This window comes from Lingula anatina, chromosome 8, assembly GCF_051362555.1.
Source record: "Lingula anatina isolate TDL-2025a chromosome 8, LinAna3.0, whole genome shotgun sequence".
Taxonomy (NCBI): domain Eukaryota; kingdom Metazoa; phylum Brachiopoda; class Lingulata; order Lingulida; family Lingulidae; genus Lingula; species Lingula anatina.
This window is the reverse complement of record NC_141774.1, coordinates 19,026,607-19,048,751: the sequence shown is the minus strand read 5'-3', so window position 1 is coordinate 19,048,751 and position 22,145 is coordinate 19,026,607. Positions and strand designations below refer to the sequence as shown.

General features: G+C 36.4%; 1 protein-coding gene and 2 long non-coding RNA genes across 3 annotated transcripts in view; all 3 read left to right on the top strand.

Annotated features, from left to right (window-relative positions):
* LOC106165319 (uncharacterized) overlaps positions 1 to 9,184 on the top strand; it is a 42,396-nt gene extending 33,212 nt beyond the window's left edge. Inside the window, exons 3-4 of the long non-coding RNA XR_015330794.1 lie at positions 8,675 to 8,794; positions 9,086 to 9,184. This is a non-coding gene — a long non-coding RNA (uncharacterized LOC106165319). The remainder of the gene's footprint in view (positions 1 to 8,674; positions 8,795 to 9,085) is intronic.
* Positions 9,185 to 9,700: 516 nt separating this feature from the next.
* Positions 9,701 to 11,722, top strand: LOC147760514 (uncharacterized). The gene is made up of 2 exons (XR_015330911.1): positions 9,701 to 9,817; positions 11,390 to 11,722. It is a non-coding gene; the product is annotated as an uncharacterized LOC147760514 (long non-coding RNA).
* Positions 11,723 to 14,833: 3,111 nt separating this feature from the next.
* On the top strand, positions 14,834 to 18,597 carry LOC106165320 (uncharacterized). The gene is made up of 5 exons (XM_086994709.1): positions 14,834 to 14,930; positions 15,501 to 15,620; positions 15,910 to 15,998; positions 16,389 to 16,643; positions 18,262 to 18,597. The coding sequence occupies exons 2-5, from the start codon at positions 15,501 to 15,503 to the stop codon at positions 18,401 to 18,403; spliced, it is 606 nt and encodes a 201-aa protein (XP_086850835.1). The 5' UTR covers positions 14,834 to 14,930; the 3' UTR covers positions 18,404 to 18,597.
* The last annotated feature ends 3,548 nt before the right edge of the window (positions 18,598 to 22,145 follow it).

The window sequence follows — 22,145 nt, the reverse complement described above, 5'->3', positions numbered from 1 at the left end:
GGCGAGTTTATACACAACATTAAGTAGTGATATCGGTCTTAGGTTTTTTAACGAGTTGGTAGGCTTATTATGTTTAGGTAGAAGGACGATTATACCCCGGGTAAGAGTTATAGGTAGTTTGTCTTTTTCGTATGCCTCGTTTATACATCTTATTAAAAAACTATTCAGTTCTTTCCAAAAGAATTTGAAAAATTCGTAAGTAAACCCGTCGGTACCTGGGCTCTTTTCATTTTTCGTTTGTCTTAATACTGTATAGAGTTCAGCGTAGTTTATCTTTCCTTCGAGCGAGGATGCTTCGGCTTCGGTCAATTTTGGAGTTTCAATATTTTCCAATCGAGTTTTTATGTCTACTGATTTGTGATTTTGTTTCTTAAATAAATTTTCGTAAAAGCGTGCGGTTTCTTTGAGAATCTCATTTTGTTCAGTAAGGATATTTCCGTTATCTGTTACCAGTTTAGTTATTGACTTATTTGTAAAATTGCGATTTTCCAGTGCTAAAAAGTATTTTGATGGTTTTTCTCCGTATTCTATCCATCTTTCTTTTGATCTTATCATTATGCCTTTTACTTTTATTTTTCTTATATTTTCCAGTTTCATCTTTTCCTTATTTATCATTTCAAGAATTTCTTCTTTTTTGTCTAATTCGGCCTCATTTTTAAGATCATTCTCTAGGTCGTTTATAGTATTTTCCACTTGTTTTTCCTCTGACTCTCTTTTCTTTTTTATCCTAGCACCAAAAGCAATCGTTTTCCCCCTAATTTTCATTAAGAGAGTTTCAAGAAATAGCCCATCGCTTATAGTTAACTGTAAAGAATGTCTGTCAATATTCAGTATGTTATCTCTATTATAGGGCGCTGCTGCATACTCTAAGATAGTTTCATTGATTATCTGCTTTACCATATCGGCATACTCACTTTCATATAAGTGGGAGTTATTGAATTTCCAAAAACCTTTTCCGTGTTTAATTTTCCTTTTTAACTGTAAGTCCAGAGTTATAATGGAGTGGTCGCTCTTATAACCTGGAATAATCTGACTATCTTCGATATAATTTGTAATGGTTGTGGAAACAATAAAATAATCTAACCTTGCCTGTTTAAAAGGCGTAGGCTGCCGCCATGTATACTGTCTAACATCCTCATGCATTTCCCTCCATATGTCGTGCCAGTTATGTAATTCCATCAAGGTATAAAGTTGATTAGAGGCCTTGGGGTTATTTTTATGTTTATAGTTATATGTGTCCTTCTCTTGGTTTAATACTAAGTTAAAGTCCCCACAGATAATATGATCCTGATTTCCAAAATTCATTATTGTCTCGTGTATTTTTAAGAAAAATTCAGGTGAATCATTATTGGGACCATACAGATTTATGAGTGAAATGTCTTTTTCATCTACTATCATACTAAGAGCAATAAAGTTTCCGTTAGTGTCTTTCTCAACCTCCTTAATTTTATATTCAAAATTATTGTTAACCAATATTGCAACTCCTCTTGAATTAGAGGTTCCATGACTGAAAAAGCATTTAAAGCCCCATTCAGCTGCTATATATTTTTCCATAGATAATGTACTATGAGTATCTTGTAAACAGTAGATGGAAAAGGATTTCTTCCGCAAGAAATTGAACACATCTAACCGCTTATTTCGGTCCCCAAGACCCCTACAATTTACTGAGCATATTTTATATTTGATTTGATCTGTGTATATCTACCAGGTTTCTGCCGCATATGTATATACGACAGAAAATAAATTTAAATCGCACAGCCATATTCTAAGTGTAGGTAAAGCAATCGTACTGAGGTATCAAATCTAAGTGTTTCGTTGTTGCAAACTAATAGGGATAACTTAACTACATATATATCGGTTATACTATATAATGCGTTATCAAATTCACTTCCATCCACCCACGCATACAGTAGACCACTTGTACCCATTCTACCAGAATTGACATACACACCAAGACAAACTATCGAAAACACACACATACACAGGATAGTACTAATAACTAGTAATTAAAAAAATAATGATAATAATAATGATAATAATAAATTGATGCTAGAACGGCTAGTTAACAGTTACCGCTCTGCTGTTTATAACTACTTTCAGTTTTACATTGATTTTTATTCTCCAAAATTTCAGTGTCCGTATAAAGTTCATTTTCAGGCTTATTGTTTTAATTTGGTGTCGATATCGTCGAATATGTCGAATGTATATCGGCGACCGTCATTTCTTATGGCAAATATTCTGCCATTGAAGTACCAGGCTGAATGTACAGCTTCTTTACCTTTTAGAATTTTGATCAACTCAGCATTTTTCTGAGTAATGTGATCGAACATTATAAAGTTACCTTTCAGTACTTGTCTATGCTTGATAACTTTCGTTTTTTCCTCGGTGTTAACGAATTTGGCTATAACGGGTCTTGCGCCTCCGCTGTTACCTGGTATTCTGTGGATTCCCAGAATTGAGGCGGGGCTTATGTCCACATTCACCTTTTCCTTCAGGATGCGGCAGAGGTCTCTCCTCAGGTCTTCTTTTGGTTTTTCCGGCCAGTTTAAAAACTTAATGTTGTTTTTCTGCGAATACTGCTGGTTGTGGTTTGCCATTCTCACAGCTGTTTTCGCCAAATGGCTGGTTTCTTTTAGGTTGTCAAAGGACTTCCTTGTGTCACTGATTTGTTTGGAGAGTTTCTCACGCAGGGATTCGTTTTCCAGATATAGGGCATCTATTTTCTCGCTCAGGAGGCTGAGTCTATCAGTCAAGTATTGTTGCATTTCTTGTTTAATATCCTCCTTCACCTCCTGCTTGATTTCATGTTTCATTTGGGCAATGATTTCCTTAACGTCAGATTTTCTTATCATTTCACTTTTAATCTCTGCTAGAGTAGCTTGGATGGATCGTAGTTCGTCTACCGTAATGTTTTCTGTTAAGTCCATGCTGTTTGATCTTGTTCTTTTCTTCTTTTGTGGTCTTTTCCCACTGGCATTGCTGTGCCGTATATATGCGGGAGTCGAGTTGATCTGTAGTTGCAGCATTTTCTTCGGGACTTTGTCTGAGGTCCTTTGTCCGCTTTGTTCGTTTTCGCTGGGGTTATTAGATGCCATTGTGTCTATTGTTCGGGTAACAAAGGAACTATAGCTTCCGATTGCGTAACGTTGAGCACTTCTCAAATTTGACAGTTTCTTTCTGTACGTATAGATATAGGCCTATAGTTCAAATGAAAAAATCCAAATCTTCGCGTTATAATGAGCGTTTTTTCTATAATGAAGTGCGTTACCTGATACAGTGTACCTTTATAGTCCACCTGTAACTTTGTTATTTCGATCAGTGTCCAAGGAGAGATTTCATCTACAGAAAACAGCAGAGCGTTTACACTAGTGTCTATAGCGTACACATGTCACGTGTCACATGTCTCTAATTAATTTAGTATATGACTGTGATCTTGTAGTATGTAAAATGGTTGATACATTGGAACATTTTTGTAGTTTGCAGTGAGAATTTTAATGAACAAATAAGAAAATTAAAAATGAGCACATAATGAAAATCTGACTCCCCCATGAAAATTTGACTCCCCCTCCACAAAACTTTATAGGAAAGTCCGGTGTAGTCAAACGACATTTTATGGCGACAACAATCTCCAGAGCTTAATTACGCACATGTGCATTCTGCACATGCTCAATTGTGCCCTAGAGGGGTAATCTCCATTGAGGCACATGTCGCTACTTATACCATGGGAGTGCAAAACCTACGAGAATAAAGATGGATACTTGTTTTAAAAATATTGACCAAAATTTTCATCATCAAACTTTCAAATAATGACAAAATATCCATCTCTATGCAAACTATGTGGGAACAGTGGTATGGTGAATGAATATAAAATAGGTCCTTTTCTCCATGGGAGTCCAAATCTCATGGGTGTAAAAATAAAGATTTTCATGATTTCTTTTTCATGCTTTCACTATTTTATCATCAAACCTTTAAATATTTCCAATATATTTTTCATAATGTATCCTAAAAGAAAAGGTGTTGAAATGATCATCAAATATTAAATAACTTTTTCATAGGGGAGACAATAGGCGATTAAGTGGACATTTTTAATTTTCTTATTTTTTCATTAAAATTTTCACCTGCAAATTACAAAAAAATGTGCCAATCTATCCTCCTTTTTACACACTACAAGATCACAGTCATATACTCAAAATAAAATAAGATTTATGAAGTTTTGTGGAGGGGGAGTCAAATTTTCATGGAGGAGTCAGATTTTCATTATGTGCACATTTTTAATTTTCTTATTTTTTCATGAAAATTTTCACTGCAAACTACAAAAAAAAATGTGCCAATCTATCCTCCTTTTTACATACTAAAGATTAAAGTCATATACCCTAAATAAATAAGATTTATGAAGTTTTATGATGGGGGAGTCAGTTTTCATGGGGGAGTCAGATTTTCATTATGTGCACATTTTTAATTTTCTCATTTTTTCATTAAAATTTTCACTGCAAACTACAAAAAATGTGCCAATGTATCAACCATTTTACATAATACAAGATCACAGTCATATACTCAAAATAAAATAAGATGTATGAAGTTTTGTGGAGGGGGAGTCAAATTTTCATGGGGGGAGTCAGATTTTCATTATGAAAATCTGACTGGGGAGTCACATTTTCATGGGAGTCAGATTTTCATGTTACACCGGCTTACATGAAGAAAAATATACAATTTATCTCCAAGAGAAACTAAACGTCTATACATACAGCGACCGCAGGTTAAGTCTGTTAAGACAGTAGTTGGCCTGTTTTTACTTAGCTTTGCACACTGTAAAAATCATTTGTAAATAATTTTGATCAACACGAGTTGAGCAGTGAATGGAAATTTGAGACTGGCGATAGTTTTAGTCAAGAATTGAAAGACGAAATGTATTTTTTTAGGAATAGTTTTTTTTTTTTTTCAAACGAAAAGCTATAAGTTTATAAACTTTTAAAAACTACCAGTATGAGACCATTTCCCTTGGATACTGCTGGAGCGAAAGAGAGAAAGAGAGAGAGAGAGAGATTATCTTAATTGCAAGGGTTTCATTTGATGCAAGCAGTCTTATGATAACGAGAACGAATTAAGTTTTATTACCACTTCATCGTAAGTTTTAATGTTCACACTCTTTACCCCTAGAGGTGCATATCAATTATTTATCATGAATCTCCAGTCATTCTGCATTGCATTCCCGTATACAGAAGATCAAAGTAGTTTCTGAATCAAAAGTTGTTAGTACCAGTATTGTAATGTGCGTTTTCAATAACAGATGTATGAGACACTTTCACAGTATAACCGTCATATGTCTAGACATTTCAGCCCATCAGTTTAATTGATATTTTTCTCTGGGTAGAATGTGAAGGTTGTCAAACTTTGTAAACTTTGTTTAAAAGTTATAAAAGCTGTGTGGGATTTTTACTAGAGAAGCAGAATTGTTCAAATTTCACACAAAACTTCAGTATCATCTTCAATTTGATTTTTACACCAGGTATTTGTCCGGTACTAGTTTCTACGGACCGTTCCCAGACCCAGCGTACTAACTATCATAACGACGACGAGGTTCCGGAGTCTTCAATCATTTATTAACCACTCACGTTTCATACAATTTTACCATATTTATACTCTAATTCTCCGTACTGATCACGCGTGTAATTATGTTATTTTTATTGTTTATGGCGTGATTTCCAGAAAATGTCAATTGTCATGTTGACTTAACCATAGAACATTCCCTTATTAGTCAATGTCTAAGAGCCTTGTTTTCAACTAAACTTATCCAAAATACTATTTGTATTACTCATACTTGAATCATGTCCAAAACTCAGTTATAATGTGATGAACAGTTGATCAAAATTAAAATCTGTTATGAAATTAACCAATCACATTAAATGTTATTGACTTTGACCTTTTCCATCTCTTTCTGACACTTAAAACATATTCTACACTTGTTGACACTTGATGAAACTTAATTTACACTCAATATCAGTCTAACTTTTCATCTATTTGATTTTTGTAAGGCCACACTTTTTTTATGGATGACATCCTCTGGGGACCCCGAAATCGGTGCGAGAGGGTGAAAAAAAAAAAAAAACAGTCAAAAATGCTGCTTAAATAAAGGAATGCTGTCAGTACACAGCTGGAAACACAAATTCACCACAGAAACACGTATTAAACTAACAATATGTCTTTATCCATGCTCTCAGAATATTAAAGCATTGTGAATACTTCTCAGAAAGGTAAAAAAAAGTCATGAGAAGACGGGCCCGTAGCCAGGGGGTTCGAAGGAACCACCCCTTTTGCTGGGAAAAGGCCCACTCTGGGTAAAATTTGATCTAGATACAGCCTTTTTTATATTCTCTGTTTACATCCGACTGTGTTGCTTCGTATCCTGATTGCTTGATTGTTAAGTTTGCGGATGATACCACCTGCGCTGGCCTTATTAGCACTTCCGAGTCTGACTATCGAAATCAAGTTTCGGCCCTTGTTTCATGGTGCTCTGAAAACGACCTCGAGCTTAATGTTAAAAAGACAAAAGAAATTATTGTAGATTTTAGGAAAAACCCAACAGAAATTAGCCATCTTACGCTGAATGGTTCTGAGGTTGAAATAGTCAGACATTTCAAATTTCTTGGCATACATATATCTGATGATCTTAAATGGCACATTAACATAGATGATATTGTCCGCAAAGCTCAGCAAAGACTCTACTTTCTACGACGATTGAGGTCATTCTATGTCAACCAAGAACTGCTGGCAAAATTTTACCGGGCTGTGATTGAGAGTGTGCTAACACAATCTTTCACCGTCTGGTACAGTAGTGCTACAGTAGAGGACAAGAATCGCCTCAATCGCGTAGTAAAAACTGCCAGGCGCATTGTAGGTAGGGACCTGCCGTCTATTGAATGTTTGTATACGAGACGAGTGCTCAAGAAAGTAAAGTCAATTACGAGTGACCCTGGTCACCCAGCGAATAGCCTACTTATGCATATGTCAACTGCGGTCATTAAAAGCAACCTCCACGCGCACTAAGAATAGTTTTTATCCATCAGCAGTACGTATTTTTAATGAACAAAATGTATTTTAATAATTCCACTGTATTACATTTGATCGACAGATCATACCAATTTTCATTTTATATTTGTATAAATATGACAATAAATTATTATTATTATTATTATTATTATTATTTTGCATAATTGTAAAGAAAGTGAATATCTCCATGCCCAATATTAAAGGCATAACGATCCAAAACAACGGCCCCGTTCTCTTTATGAATTTATATAATTAATTGTCCTGTAATTTGAAAGTATAATCTTAGAGATGAATTTGACGGCAAAGCGGCCATATTTCCACGTTGCAGTAATAGGCATGCGCAAAAATGCGCAGAAAGCTCATTTTTCGGCAAATTCAATAACGACGTTTGCGACAACCGACTTGGAATGGGGGGGGGGGATCTTTATTTATTTATTTATTTATTTATTTTTATTTTATTTTATTTTATTTTATTTTATTATTTACTATTATTATTATTATTTATTTTTTTTTTGGAGAGAACGGACGAAAATCGGTGCGCGCGCAGGATGTCATCCATAAAAATAAAAAAGTGTGGCCTAATTAGTGTAAGTGTAAGTAATTAACTTTACAACATACACCCTTTCTTCAAGAGAATTTGTCCTCGAATTCTTAAACTTTACAACATACACTCCTTTTTTAATTTTTTTTAAGCGAAGTACATACTGAATAACATAAAATTCGCAATTCATTTAATCATAATCTCGTCATATTATCATAGTGAAGTAAAATATGCTTAACATTAATCTGTTCCATTCATCAGTGTTAAATGTATGACGTGTTGTATGGTTATTCAGACGCATCTGTACGTATGGTTTTGTAAAAAAAAAAAAAAAAAAAAAAAAAAAAAAAAAAAAAAAAAACTTCTACATAACTTTGATGACAGCGTAACATGCTTTCATCTCACTAGTACACAGGTGTGTTTGGTATTTCAAAGGGTGCTATCGTAGCCGTTGGTAACTGTATATATTGTTCAAACTGTAGGTACAAAATTATTTGGAAACTCTGTGTGAAAGGAAACGGAGTTATCAGGTAAACTTTGTTGAAGGTAGTTTCTTGGAATGCTGTATAGCATTATAGCGAACATTAATGACGCCAAGGGGCCTTTTGCAGCCACAGGTAGATGCCGCCATGTTGTCTTCTTTTCTTTACTGAAGAGGTTGCCAAAAGTGTTGGTATCTATAGCTGCAAAAGGCCTCCGTGCGAAAATTTCTCTCATTTAACACTCATTCACGGTTCTTAGTCCCTCCTAGAACATAATGTTTTCGCTTTTGATAAAAAATGTTTTTAAACTGTTTTAGGACATTCTGAAGGACTTCCCGAAAACAATTCTCGAACTGTTACATTCACTATAGAAGAACATTAGAACTGTAAAAAACACACCAAATGTTCTAGAATAGATTAAACCGTAAGTGAACGTTAAATGAGACACATTTTCGCCTTTTTGCGCATTGAGATTCAGCGGACAACGTGAACTTAATTAGCCCTATGCAACCAGCGTGCCTTTAACAGTCAAGGCGAATCCCAAATATCCCCTGAAACTCAGTTTGTCTTTTCGCCAACCTGATGTTGATATTTCATATTTCAGATGATGACTGCCCTTCCAGTGTTTGCGTTGGTTGTGACTTGCCTGGCAGCCATAGTGCAGCAAACCACCGCAATCTGCTGTCGAGAAACTAGAGGAATTTATTGCCTTGATTGCACTAAGGTAGGGCTTATTATATTAGAGAGCTAGATAAAGAGCTTCGGAATACAGAAAACTACGGCACTGAATATTTTAGTTTCACAATGTACAGGTATGCAAGGGGACTTAAACCCAGAAGTCAGTTTTGTGTAAGTGAGCGTTATGAAATATTTTTCCTTTTTCTCACGCTGCGCGTGTTTTTGTGCGTATGTGTACGGAGTGTGAAAGCGCAATCGTGTGTAGGTGCGAGTGTGTCTACCAAACAGAGAGAGAGAGATATATAGTGATTATACAATTTCTCGTTTTACTTTACAGAAAACCCCTTACTGTTCATACGGAAAGTGCAACATATTCGGCTGCGCTTGTGCCTCTGGATGTAGAAGGGACTGCAACCCTTTCGTCACGTATGTATAAATTTCTTCCTCTCTCTCTCTCTCTCTCTCTCTCTTTTGAAAGACGAATGGGTTCGAATGATTTTAAAGAAGTGCGTCTGTACATCTTAAAAGCGAAATGTATAGATATAATTTTTCACTAGATATTTACCTATATTCACCTGCATGGGTATTCTGCGGACATTTCTGTCCAGCAGAAAGAAATTTGTACATGAAATCATCGTAGTAAAATAATGATAGAAAAACAAAAAAAAAAAAATTAAATAAACGAACACTACTCAATATTAAAAAGGAAAAAATAGATTAGTAATTAAGTGGCGTCATCATCCACCTGTCACCAGGAAGAAAGGATCCTTGTCAAAATCTATATAATAAACACGGGTTCGTCGCATTATTTGTACAGTGAAAAATCCAGAGGCTGGCTGAAAGGGGCGGACTACAGTTGCCAATGTAGGAACAAAAGAAGGGATGCTGAGGATGTTGAGGGCCAGGAAGATGAGGACCAGGATGTTGAGGACCAGGAAGATGAGGGCCAGGGTGATGAGGACCAGGATGTTGAGGACCAGAAAGATGAGGGCCAGGGTGATGAAGACCAGGATGATCAGGGCGAAAACTGGGGTCCAGATAAAATGTTCGCCGAGCTTGATACAGATGGGTGAGTTTGAATTTAAGATGGTTGTACTTACTATACACACGAACGCGCTCACACACACACACACACACACACACACACACACTACCTGACTTATAAAACTGAACACGAAGGTGCAGATACACTCAACCAACACCGTCAAACTCGCATGCCAGGCCGACCACACGCGTTCACATGGACCCCATTCCCATAACGAGATCGATATTTTAGTATCGACCCATCTCCAAGGGGATTCTCGTTAAAATGCCGAAGCTGCTAAACCATAGTTAATTACCGCCTTACAGCTTTAGTAGACGTGTCAGACATCAGACCCGTTTAAGCCGAATGCAGTTTAGCGAGAAACCCCTCAGAGATGGGTTGATCCTGCTAGATCGACGCAGGTATGGGAACGGGGCCACAGACACATACTGGGGCATACAGATGTACGTGAGAATTACACCAGCCTAATACGAATTTAGGTTACAACTCTTTTGATATATACGAACTTCATTAATCGTCACTCGGGGTGTCAGGAACCACAGTATAGAAAAAGTAATTAGTGCTTTTAAAACTTTTACATATGATGTAGTATTAATTCAATCAGAGGAAGCCATGTTGTATAAGTAGATTCAGATAATACATCACACCTTGCAGTTCATATCTTAAGGTCCTTTGTTTCAAGCTAATAATCTGTTAGAGCTTGATTACATGGAGTTTATGGGACTGACAACCATGAGAGGGTGGACATGTGTCTGAAGTAACCAATCAGTTTATAAGTTATATGATGGGCAGTTTAATTGATAAAGTTTAGTATAAAAATCTGTAAACTTATATCTGGAAGAGATTGATGAATAGCTAGAAGATGACTCGGGATAGACGAGAGAGAGAGGGAAGGAGAGAGAGGCTTGTACCATGTAACTGATAGTGTAGGAAAATATATTCTGTTGAAGTTACAACATGGAGTCTTTTCATTCTTTTCTGTGTGCAGAGTTTAAGACAAGGAACCTGGAAATCTCTGTAACAGTATTACAGATAGCGTTTTCCAAAGATGTGAGCCCTTTGAGCTAAACTCTGGGGTTTTATTATTAAGGGGTTATTTAATGTAATGTGGGGCCCCGAGATGGTCTTAAGGGTGTTCCCCACAAGGCCAAATTATTCAGACAAATGGTCTTTCACAATGAGCGTTTTTGAGTCCGTTTCCAGATTCGTAAAATTAAACCAAGAAGTTATTCCAACTCCTTGGTTAAATATGGTGCTTCACTCGCGTTCACGAGTTTGCTTCTTCTGTTTGGGTAGAATTTTAACTTCGAGCATGTACCCACATAAAATATGCCGTTATTGAGTGTATATACATCAGTTACATGTAAGATAGTTTGTTACATTAACTGGTCGTGCCCAGTGAGATTCACTTTCATAAATGATAACCAGATTATTCAGCTGTAATGTGGAAAGCTAAAATACTACTATCCCTGTAGAGCGCTCATTCAGAAAAAAAGACTTAATTTATTTAAAAACCCTTTTCGACTTCGTTAAGGCTCCCTCTGTCACGTGACTTACGCACGTAGCGTTAATCGAATCTTTTTTTTTATGTTTTAGAGATGGTTATATAAGCTTGGATGAGCTCAGCACTGTCCTACAGGGTTACCCAGATATTAACGCTGCGTTTAAGGAAATGGACGCCAATGATGACGGCAAGATTGATCGCCAGGAATTCGATTCTGATCTGCAGTAGCTCTAAAATACATCACGTCTTCCTCCCTTTATTGAAATTAGAAATGTACCTTTATCATTATGTGAGACGAAATGATAATGCTGTTTATATGTAATTCAGATACTTATGCAACTTTTTCCTTTTATTTCGCGAGATATTAAATTTGGAATTATGTGAGACAAAATGATAACGTTAATTATATGAAATTCAGATAGCAATGCGACTTGTACTGTCATGATTCATTTGTTTAGTTTGGCTTGTTTTCGGCACATGTGTCTGTCCCTAGTGAAATGAAACGATTTTGTTGAGTTCACAGAGGCTTCTCAGGTGTGGAACATTTGCAACTTCAGTAGAACATTAATTCAACTTTCCTACCTTTACCTGACGTTTTACAAAGTTTGATAACCTTCACATTTGAAGATACCGGTATATCATGATAGAAAAAACTCTCCGAGACAGACTGAAACAGAGATATGGGGGCTTTACATCGATAGCGGCTTGTCTATTTCAAAAGCGCATTGAACAATACTGGTAGTTTTCATTTGTAAATTACTTTGATCTGCATGAGAATGAAATACGATATGAATGAAGAATGATGATATTCAAGTAAAATACTCATTTTTCACGGAACACGAAAGACGATAGCAGGGAGACTAGGTTTAATTCTCGGCCACTTGCAGGTATAACCATGGTTAAGTACACCAGACAGTAAGAGTGTCTCTTATTATATTATATATCATTAAATCAAAAGAGAGAGTTTGTTTTACGTAGGAATCGGGTCGCAACTTTGTCTACGGCCGACATCACATGCACAACCGAATGCTTTACTATGGAACGCCATTTTGTGTAGGCTGTTAGAATGCCATTTGGCTATTAATTTGCAAGTCTGATTTTTTGCGTGAATAGCGTTTCATACATTACATTTGCTATTTCAACAGCACGGGTTTCTCTGTAGTGTAAAAATGGAAACTATTTCTCTCTCTCTCTCTCTCTCTCTCTCACACACACACACACACACACACACACACACACACACACACACACAAGTATCCAATTAAAATATGTTGTATTTGCAGCATGCAAACATCAATCACTAATTATATTTTCTGATATATATATATATATATATATATATATATATATATATATATATATATATATATATAAGCTGGTGTCCTGGTAAAAGCAAACCTTTCTAGTCACTTTAGAAAAACGTCGCATAGAACAAGGCAATTCTTTCTTTCAGAACGTTAACAGTGACAACGATAAACTAGATAATTTTTTTCTTAATTCCTAAATCCTACAGATAACTACCCGGTATATATAACACTCAACCCAGCTTCAATGTGCCAAACATTTGAACTGAAAAATTCCGCCACTCTTTCATCCCATTTACCTATACTAGATTTACGGGGCCAGTGCATAAATTAAATGTGAATCGTATTATTTTTTCTTTTTAATTTTTATTTATGCACTTACCGGTACATAGCTTATTACATATTTGGTTGCTACAATTTTAAGTAAACTTTTTAATGTTTAAATTATTAGTGATGATGTACCCTCGTGCAGTCGTTGCTGAACTCCCCCCCCCTCCCCCCGTGACTGTATTTTTTCTCAGTAAGTATGAGGACAGGCTTCAGTGATCATCATATCGCCACGGTTATATAACATTCCTAGGTATGTATCGTTCATAAAACCATCTGATTAAGCAATTAAGTGACGGCACATGGAATATAGTCACAAGGTGCATTTCGCTGAGTGTTTACAAGATCTAGCGACACATTTTATCGCCACGCGTCTGATAAATCAGGGGGCGTTTATGCTGAATCGGGGAATCTGGAGATATGTCACTAAATGGGGACATCCTCGAGGAGACCGGTAGTGTTGAAAGGTGTGAATAATTGTGTCTGTTAAATGTGAAGGCTAGCTTAGATTATTATACAATGGATGGTATCATAATTGCCTTAGATCTTCAGTGTGTGCAACAAGTGGCGCAACAAATGATAATAACAAACGTCAGGAAGAAAACGAAATATAATAATTTGAAATTTAAACGGTCACTCTGGTGGCTTTGCGTCATGTCTGTAAATCTAACGTCGACTTCAGCCCAAAATATTAGTAAATTCAGAATTAAAAGCTAAAACGTAAATTGACATCTGCCCTAATTTGTCAGATAACAAAAAAATTCCGGTGATCCAAGCGGAGGATACGCTTTCCTGAAGGTAGCGGCGTCGAAGGGCGACTGTGTTTTTCTGAACAACTTACCTGTGGACCTTTATTAGTTACGAAAAGCCTCCTTTTCAACAGGCGTGTTTTATTAACTTTGTAAACTCTGTTTAAAAGTTATAAAAGTTTTGTGGGCTTTCTACTAAAGAAGCAGAATTGTTCAAATTTCACACAAAACTTCAGCATCATCTTCAATTTGATTTTTACACCAGGTATTTGTCCGGTATTTTCTGGACCCAGCGTGCTAAGTGTGGATCGATCTATCTCCAACGGGATGTCGCCATGTCTGTCACGCTCATTGAAGCTCCTAGGGGGTTATTAATTATTGGTCAACAGCTTCAGTAGGAGTGCCAGACACCTAAGCCGCTTATTAAGCTGAAAGCAATTTAGCGAAAATCCCCTTGGAGATGGGTCGATCCTGTTAGATTGATCTAGGTGTGGGAACCCAGTCCTTAAGCAACCACCAAAAAGCCCCTTTATCCCTTTGTGTACTCCACACTAGTTTTAGTAGATCCTTTAAGATATTTTTCTGAGCTGTATCCTCCCCAGGGAGGTGAGAACATCTACAGAGTGCACCAGTGCAAAAATACTAAAACGACCAGGCTTCTCTGACTTGAATAATAAAAAAATAATAAAATATAAAATATAATAAAATAATAAAAAAATTACATACATGTATATGTATATCTTCAACCTTCGGGTTGCGATTTTCTAATAAAGATTATTATTATTTTTACGGAGGGTAGCCATCTGTCAAAGTCGACGTGGCCCAATAGTAAACGCAGATTTGAGAATAATTGCAATAACCACTGTTTTGGTGCTAAAATGTAATACATTATATTTCTTTGTGCTGTTTACAATGTATGTGTGTACATATATTTATTGTAGAATTTTCAATTTCATGTGAAGAGTTGTTGTCAGTTTAAACTTTCAATGTATCTCTTTTCTAAGGGTTTGCATTCTGGTTATTCTGCCGCATCTGTACGTATGGTTTTGTAAAAAAAAAAAAAAAAAAAAAAAAAAAAAAAAAACGTCTTCATAACTTTGATGACAGCGTAACATGCTTTCATCTCACTAGTATACAGGTGTGTTCGGTATTTCAAAAGGTGCTATCGTAGCCGTCGGTAACTGCATATATTGTTCAAACTGTGGGTACGAAGTTATTTGGAAACTTTGTGTGAAAGGAAACGGAGTTCTCAGGTAAACTTTGTTAAAGGTAGTTTCTAGGAATGCTGTATAGTATAATAGCAAACACTTATGACGCCGAGGAGCCTTTTGCAGCTACAGGTAGATACCACCATGTTGACCTCTTCAGTAAGGAAAGAAGCCCAAATGGGTGGTATCTATAGCTGCAACAGGCCTCCGTGCGAAAATTTGTCTCATTTTACGCTCACTTACTGTTCTCAGTCTGTCCTAAAACATAATGTTTTTCGCTTTTGATAAAAAATGTTCTTAATATGTTCTAAGGCATTCTGAAGGACTTCCCAAAAACAATTCTCGAACCGTTACATTCAATGCAGAAGAACATTAGAACTGTAAAAAATACACCGAATATTCTAGAATAGATTGAGAACAACCGTAAATGTACGTTAAATGAGACAAATTTTCGCGGGAGTTTTCGCCTTTTTGTGCATTGAGATTCAGCGCACAGCGAGAACCTAATTAGCCCTATGCAACCAGCGTGCCTCTGACAGTCAAGACGAATCCCAAATGTCCCCCGAAACTCAGTTTGTCATTTCGCCAACCAGATGTTGATATTTCATATTTCAGATGATGACTGCCCTTCCAGTGTTTGCGTTGGTTGTGACTTGCCTGGCAGCCATAGTGCAGCAAACCGCCGCAATCTGCTGTCGAGGAGGCAAAGGAGATTATTGCCTTGATTGCACTAGGGTAGGACCTACTATATTAAAGAGCTAGATAAAGAGCATCGGAATTCAGAAAACTATGGCACTCAATATTTTAGTTTCAAAATGTACAGGTTTGCAAGGGGACTTAAACCCAGAAGTCAATTTTATGTCAGTGAGCGTTATGAAATATTTTTTCTCTTTTCTCACGCTGCGTGTTTTTGTGTGTGTGTGTGTGTGCGAGTGTGAGAGCGCGATCGTGTGTAGGTGCAAGTGTGTCTACGAAACAGAGAGAGAGCTAGAGTTATTATACAATTTCACGTTTCACTTTACAGAAAACCCCTTACTGTTCATACGGAAAGTGCAACATATTCGGCTGCGCTTGTGCCTCTGAATGTAGAAGTGACTGCGTCCCTGTGGTCACGTATGTTTAAATCTCTCTCTCTCTCTCTCTCTCTCTCTCTCTCTCATTTGAAGACAACGAATGGGTTCAAATGATTTTTAAGAAGTACTTCTGTACATTTTAAAAACGAAATGTATATATATAATTTTTCACTAGATGTTTACATATATTCACCTACATGGGTATTCTGTGGACATTTCTGTCCAGCAAATAGAAATTTGTACATGGAATCATCGTAGTAAAATAATCATAGAAAAACAATAAATTATTAAATAAACGAACACTACTCAATATTAAAAAAGAAAAAAAAATTAGTAATTAAGTGGCGTTATCATACATCTGTCACCAGAAAGAAAGGATCCTTGTCAAAATCTATATAATAAACACGAGTTCGTCGCATTATTTGTACAGTACTATAAGTAAAGGCTGGTGGAAAATACCGGACCAAAGCTGCCGATGTACGTACAAAAGGAGAAGGGATGCTGAGGATGTTGAGGGCCAAGAAGATGAGGACCAGGATGTTGAGGACCAGGAAGATGAGGACCAGGACGTTGAGGACCAGGAAGATGAGGACAAGGAAGATGAGGGCCAGGGTGATGAAGGCCAGGATGATCAGGGCGAAAACTGGGGTCCAGATGAAATGTTTGCCGAGCTTGATATAGATGGGTGAGTTTGAATTTTATATGATTGTACTTACTATACACACGAACGCACTCATTCACACATACACGCACGCACACACACACATACACGTACACCACCTCACTTATAAACATGAACACGAACGTGCAGATACACTCAATCAACACCGTCAAACTCGCATGCCAGCCCGACCACACGCGTTCACATAGACCCCATTCCCATAACGAGATCGATATTTTAGTATCGACCCATCTCCAAGGGGATTCTCGTTAAAATGCCGAAGCTGCTAAACGATAGTTAATTACCGCCTTACAGCTTTAGTAGACGTGTCAGACATCAGACCCGTTTAAGCCGAATGCAGTTTAGCGAGAAACCCCTCAGAGATGGGTTGATCCTGCTAGATCGACGCAGGTATGGGAACGGGGCCACAGACACAAACTGGGGCATACAGTTGTACGTGAGAATTACACCAGCCTAATACGAATTTAGGTTACAACTCTTTTGATATATACGAACTTCATTAATCGTCACTCGGGGTGTCAGGAACCACAGTATAGAAAAAGTGTAATTAGAGCTTTTAAAACTTTTATATATGATGTAGTATTAATTCAATCAGAGGAAGCCATTGTGTCATAAAATTCACTCGTGGGAAGCCATATTGTATAAGTAGCTTCAGATAATACATCACACCTTGCAGTTCAAATCTTAAGGTCCTTTGTTTCAAGCTAATAATCTGTTAGAGCTTGATTACATGGAGTTTATGGGACTGACAACCATGAGGGGGTGGACATGTGTCTGAAGTAACCAATCAGTTTATAAGTTATATGATGGGCAGTTTAATTGATAAAGTTTAGTATAAAGATCTGTAAACTTATATCTGGAAGAGATTGGTGAATAGCTAGAAGATGACACGGGATAGACGAGAGAGAGAGAGGGAAGGAGAGAGAGGCTTGTACCGTGTAACTGATAGTGTAGGAAATATATTCTGTTGAAGTGACAGCATGGAGTCTTTTCATTCCTTTCTATGTGCAGAGTTTAAGACAAGGAACCTGGGAATCTCTGTAGCAGTATTACAGATAGCGTTTTCCAAAGATGTGAGCCCTTTGAGCTAAACTCTGGGGTTTTATTATTAAGGGGTTATTTAATGTAATGTGGAGTCCCGGGATGGTCTTAAGGGGGTTCCCCACAAGGCCAAATTATTCAGACAAATGGTCTTTCACAATGAGCGTTTTTGAGTCCGTTTCCAGATTCGTAAAATTAAACCAAGAAGTTATTCCAACTCCTTGGTTAAATATGGTGCTTCACTCGCGTTCACGGGTTTGCTTCTTCTGTTTGGGTAGAATTTTAACTTCGAGCATGTACCCACATAAAATATGCCGTTATTGAGTGTATATACATCAGTTACATGTAAGATAGTTTGTTACATTAACTGGTCGTGCCCAGTGAGATTCACTTTCATAAATGATAACCAGATTATTCAGCTGCAATGTGGAAAGCTAAAATACTACTATCCCTGTAGAGCGCTCATTCAGAAAAAAAAGACTTAATTTATTTTAAAACCCTTTTCGACTTCGTTAAGGCTCCCTCTGTCACGTGACCTACGCACGTAGCGTTAATCGAATCTTTTTTTTTTATGTTTCAGAGATGGTTATATAAGCTTGGATGAGCTCAGCACTGTCCTACAGGGATACCCAGATATTAACGCTGCGTTTAAGGAAATGGACGCCAATGATGACGGCAAGATTGATCGCCAGGAATTCGATTCTGATCTGCAGTATCTCTAAAAAACATCACGTCTTCCTCCCTTTATTGAAATTAGAAATATACCTTTATCATTATGTGAGACGAAATGATAATGCTGTTTATATGTAATTCAGATACTTATGCAACTTTTTTCCTTTTATTTCGCGAGATATTAAATTTGGAATTATGTGAGACAAAATGATTACGTTAATTATATGAAATTCAGATAGCAATGCGACTTGTACTGTCATGATTTATTTTTTTAGTTTGGCTTGTTTTCGGCACATGTGTCTGTCCCTAGTGAAATGAAACGATTTTGTTGAGTTCACAGAGGCTTCACAGGTGTGGAACATTTTGCAACTTCAGTAGAACATTAATTCAACTTTCCTACCTTTACCTGACGTTTTACAAAGTTTGAAAACCTTCACATTTGAAGATACCGGTATATCATGATAGAAAAAACTCTCCGAGACAGACTGAAACAGAGATATGGGGGCTTTACATCGATAGCGGCTTGTCTATTTCAAAAGCGCATTGAACAATACTGGTAGTTTTCATTTGTAAATTACTTTGATCTGCATGAGAATGAAATACGATATGAATGAAGAATGATGATATTCAAGTAAAATACTCATTTTTCACGGAACACGAAAGACGATAGCAGGGAGACTAGGTTTAATTCTCGGCCACTTGCAGGTATAACCATGGTTAAGTACACCAGACAGTAAGAGTGCCTCTTATTATATTATATATCATTAAATCAAAAGAGAGAGTTTGTTTTACGTAGGAATCGGGTCACAACTTTGTCTACGGCCGACATCACATGCACAACCGAATGCATTACTATGGAACGCCATTTTGTGTAGGCTGTTAGAATGTCATTTGGCTATTAAATTGCAAGTCTGATTTTTTGCGTGAATAGCGTTTCATACATTACATTTGCTATTTCAACAGCACGGGTTTCTCTGTAGTGTAAAAATGGAAACTATTTCTCTCTCTCTCTCTCTCTCTCTCTCTCACACACACACACACACACACACACACACACACTTAACAAGTATCCAATTAAAATATGTTGTATTTGCAGCATGCGAACATCAATCACTAATTATATTTTCTGATATATATTTAAGCTGGAGTCCTGGTAAAAGCAAACCTTTCTAGTTACTTTAGAAAAACGTCGCATAGAACAAGGCAATTCTTTCTTTCAGAACGTTAACAGTGACAACGATGAACTAGATATTTTTTTCTTAATTCCCAAATTCTACAGATAACTACCCGGTATATTAAACATTCAACCCAGCTTCAATGTGCCAAACATTTAAACTGAAAAATTCCGCCACACTTTCATCCCATTTTCCTATAAAAGCTTTACGGGGCCAGTGCATAAATTAAACGTGACTAAGTTGCTGTCTGTATATTTTGCCGTTACGCGAGGTAGCAAATACCACTTTGTTATAATTATTGGGCTCTTTCGCAGAGAGAATTAAGAGACTTGTGTTTCCAGTACACTGTGAAACTTAATATGCATAAAGGCAATTGGTATAATAATAATAATAATAATAATAATAATAATAATAATAATAATAATAATAACGAAAATGATGATTACCGTTTTTAAAAGACGATCTTGATGTACGTAACTATATGTACCAACTTGTTCTCTGTAAAGTAAACAGATTCGATTTAGAAACAGTTTCGATTCAGAATCTTAAAAGGTACGGATAAAAAAAACCTGAGCAGGTAGCCAATAGAGACGATGAAGATTTGATAAACCGATTTGATATAATGTGTCCTTGCCTATTTACATAGAATTCTATAGCACATGCATTTTGAACGGACTAGATATTTAACGAAGTGCTTTGGAACAGCAAATTTATATGGTTTTCTGTAACGAATGGCTATTGATAGACTAAAGTACATGTACATAGACTAAGCCATCAGTATTCTTTCCAATTAACTTACAAATTTTTGCACCCTCCAAAGACCAAAACAAGCTACTTTAGTAGTTTGTTTGAAATGCGCGGTAAGATCACATTTATATCGTCTAAAATTGCAATCAAGTTTTTCACCTAGTGTAGCTAATAAGAACACGTTCTAGTGTCATGAAACAGAACTTAATGCTATACAGCAATTAAATATATTTTCGAGAATTCGAGAGAATTTACCTGCGTTTCAGTTTTCACTTCCACAGTCTGAGCAATCCATATAATTTTCAAAAGCCACGTTAGCTTCGTCACTGCAGCGGCGTTTGAATGGACGGATCTGCTCCTGTATTTCAGTATACTAGATAAGTCAAAACATGATACACGGGTTTCAAGGCAGCATGTCTATATTTCACAGTGGCGCGTCTGAAGTGCGATTAATCATCAACAAATTGGTTAAGCATCCCCTAGAATGTTGATACATTTCTACGATAAATATTTATTTGTGAGTGTTATAATTATTGATATTACAGTGGATGAATGGACAATATTGTGTCTGTATAATCTTTTATCATTATTTATTTTTTTTTTTTACTTAGTTTTTTATCTATTTTTATTTTTGTATTTATATTTAATTGTGACCATTTGATACATTTACAATGAAATTGTAAATCAGCAGTATGTTTGTTTCAGGAATTAAGGAATAGACCCAAACTGAAGATTTCATTGTCATGTTCTGAAAGTTTTAAGATTTCAAATCTGTTTCAGAAAAGACCCTTTAAAGGTGTCGTTAGCGATGGCGAGTTGACCAGCACCGCTGACAGTAGAATACCTGAACATCTTAAACTGAAATGGGGATTTTTTACTTCATCAACAAGTACCCAGTAGAATTCAACAAGAACCTGTTTTATGATAAAGTATGTGTGCTCGATAACCTTCCCGGGGAGGTGAGATCGTCAACATAGATTGTAATGGCCAGGTGTCTAACTGTTCGTTTTACTTGTAACGCACATAATTGTACTAACTGTAAAGTTTACTGAACATATATGTTATATTATGGAACGTGGACTTGAAATAAATATATTACATAACAAATTGTTAATCAGTCCCCGTCTGTGTCCCTTTCTCTCCCCAGCAGTATCCAAATCACACTGGTCTCACGTGGTACGAATGTAATAGACATGTACGACTGGTCTTGATAATCGTTATAAGTAAGTTATTAAGTAACTTTGCATTTCCAAAAAAAAAAAAAAAAAAACTATTTCAAACTTTCCATCACCATTCTCCATTCAATCTGTATTGCATTCCCGTATACAGCAGATCAAAGTAATTTCTGGGTCAAAAAATACCAGTATTATTCGAAGCGTTTGTCAAAACAGCTGACTCATCTTCACAATATAAATCCTCTTTATGTTCAGTTTTACACGTATGAATGTAAACTTGTGTTTACTTTTTACTACAACGGCAGAATTATTCACACTTCTGAACTTCTATTTGGAGTTTAGAAAGTTGACCCTTTCTATTTGCAACGGCATCACCTTGAATTTGAAATTAACACCACCCATTTGCTGGTTACTTAAAGCAACCGCTCGGTCATGACAATGATTATAAATCATTGTCATGACAATGATTATAAATCATTCGTTCTCAATTTATTTGCCCTGTCTTTCTTAATGGCGTCTTTTAACTGTTTGTCGAGGCCCCAGTTACAAAAAAAAAAAAAAAAAAAAAAAAAAAAAAAAAAAAAAAAACACTTAAGTCAGCTACCCTGACTGAGAACTTAATTACTTAATTAACTATCAGGAGGAGTGTAACAGCACTCTCATGGAAATTCTAGTCAACTAAGTGGCCAGTCACA

Excerpts from the sequence above, each read along its gene's own strand:
- LOC106165320 (XM_086994709.1), top strand. The coding sequence starts at position 15,501 with ATGATGACTGCCCTTCCAGTGTTTGCGTTGGTTGTGACTTGCCTGGCA. Across the intron at positions 15,621-15,909 it reads ATTGCCTTGATTGCACTAGG|AAAACCCCTTACTGTTCATA; the intron begins GTAGGACCTACT and ends TTCACTTTACAG. Across the intron at positions 15,999-16,388 it reads GACTGCGTCCCTGTGGTCAC|TACTATAAGTAAAGGCTGGT; the intron begins GTATGTTTAAAT and ends TTATTTGTACAG.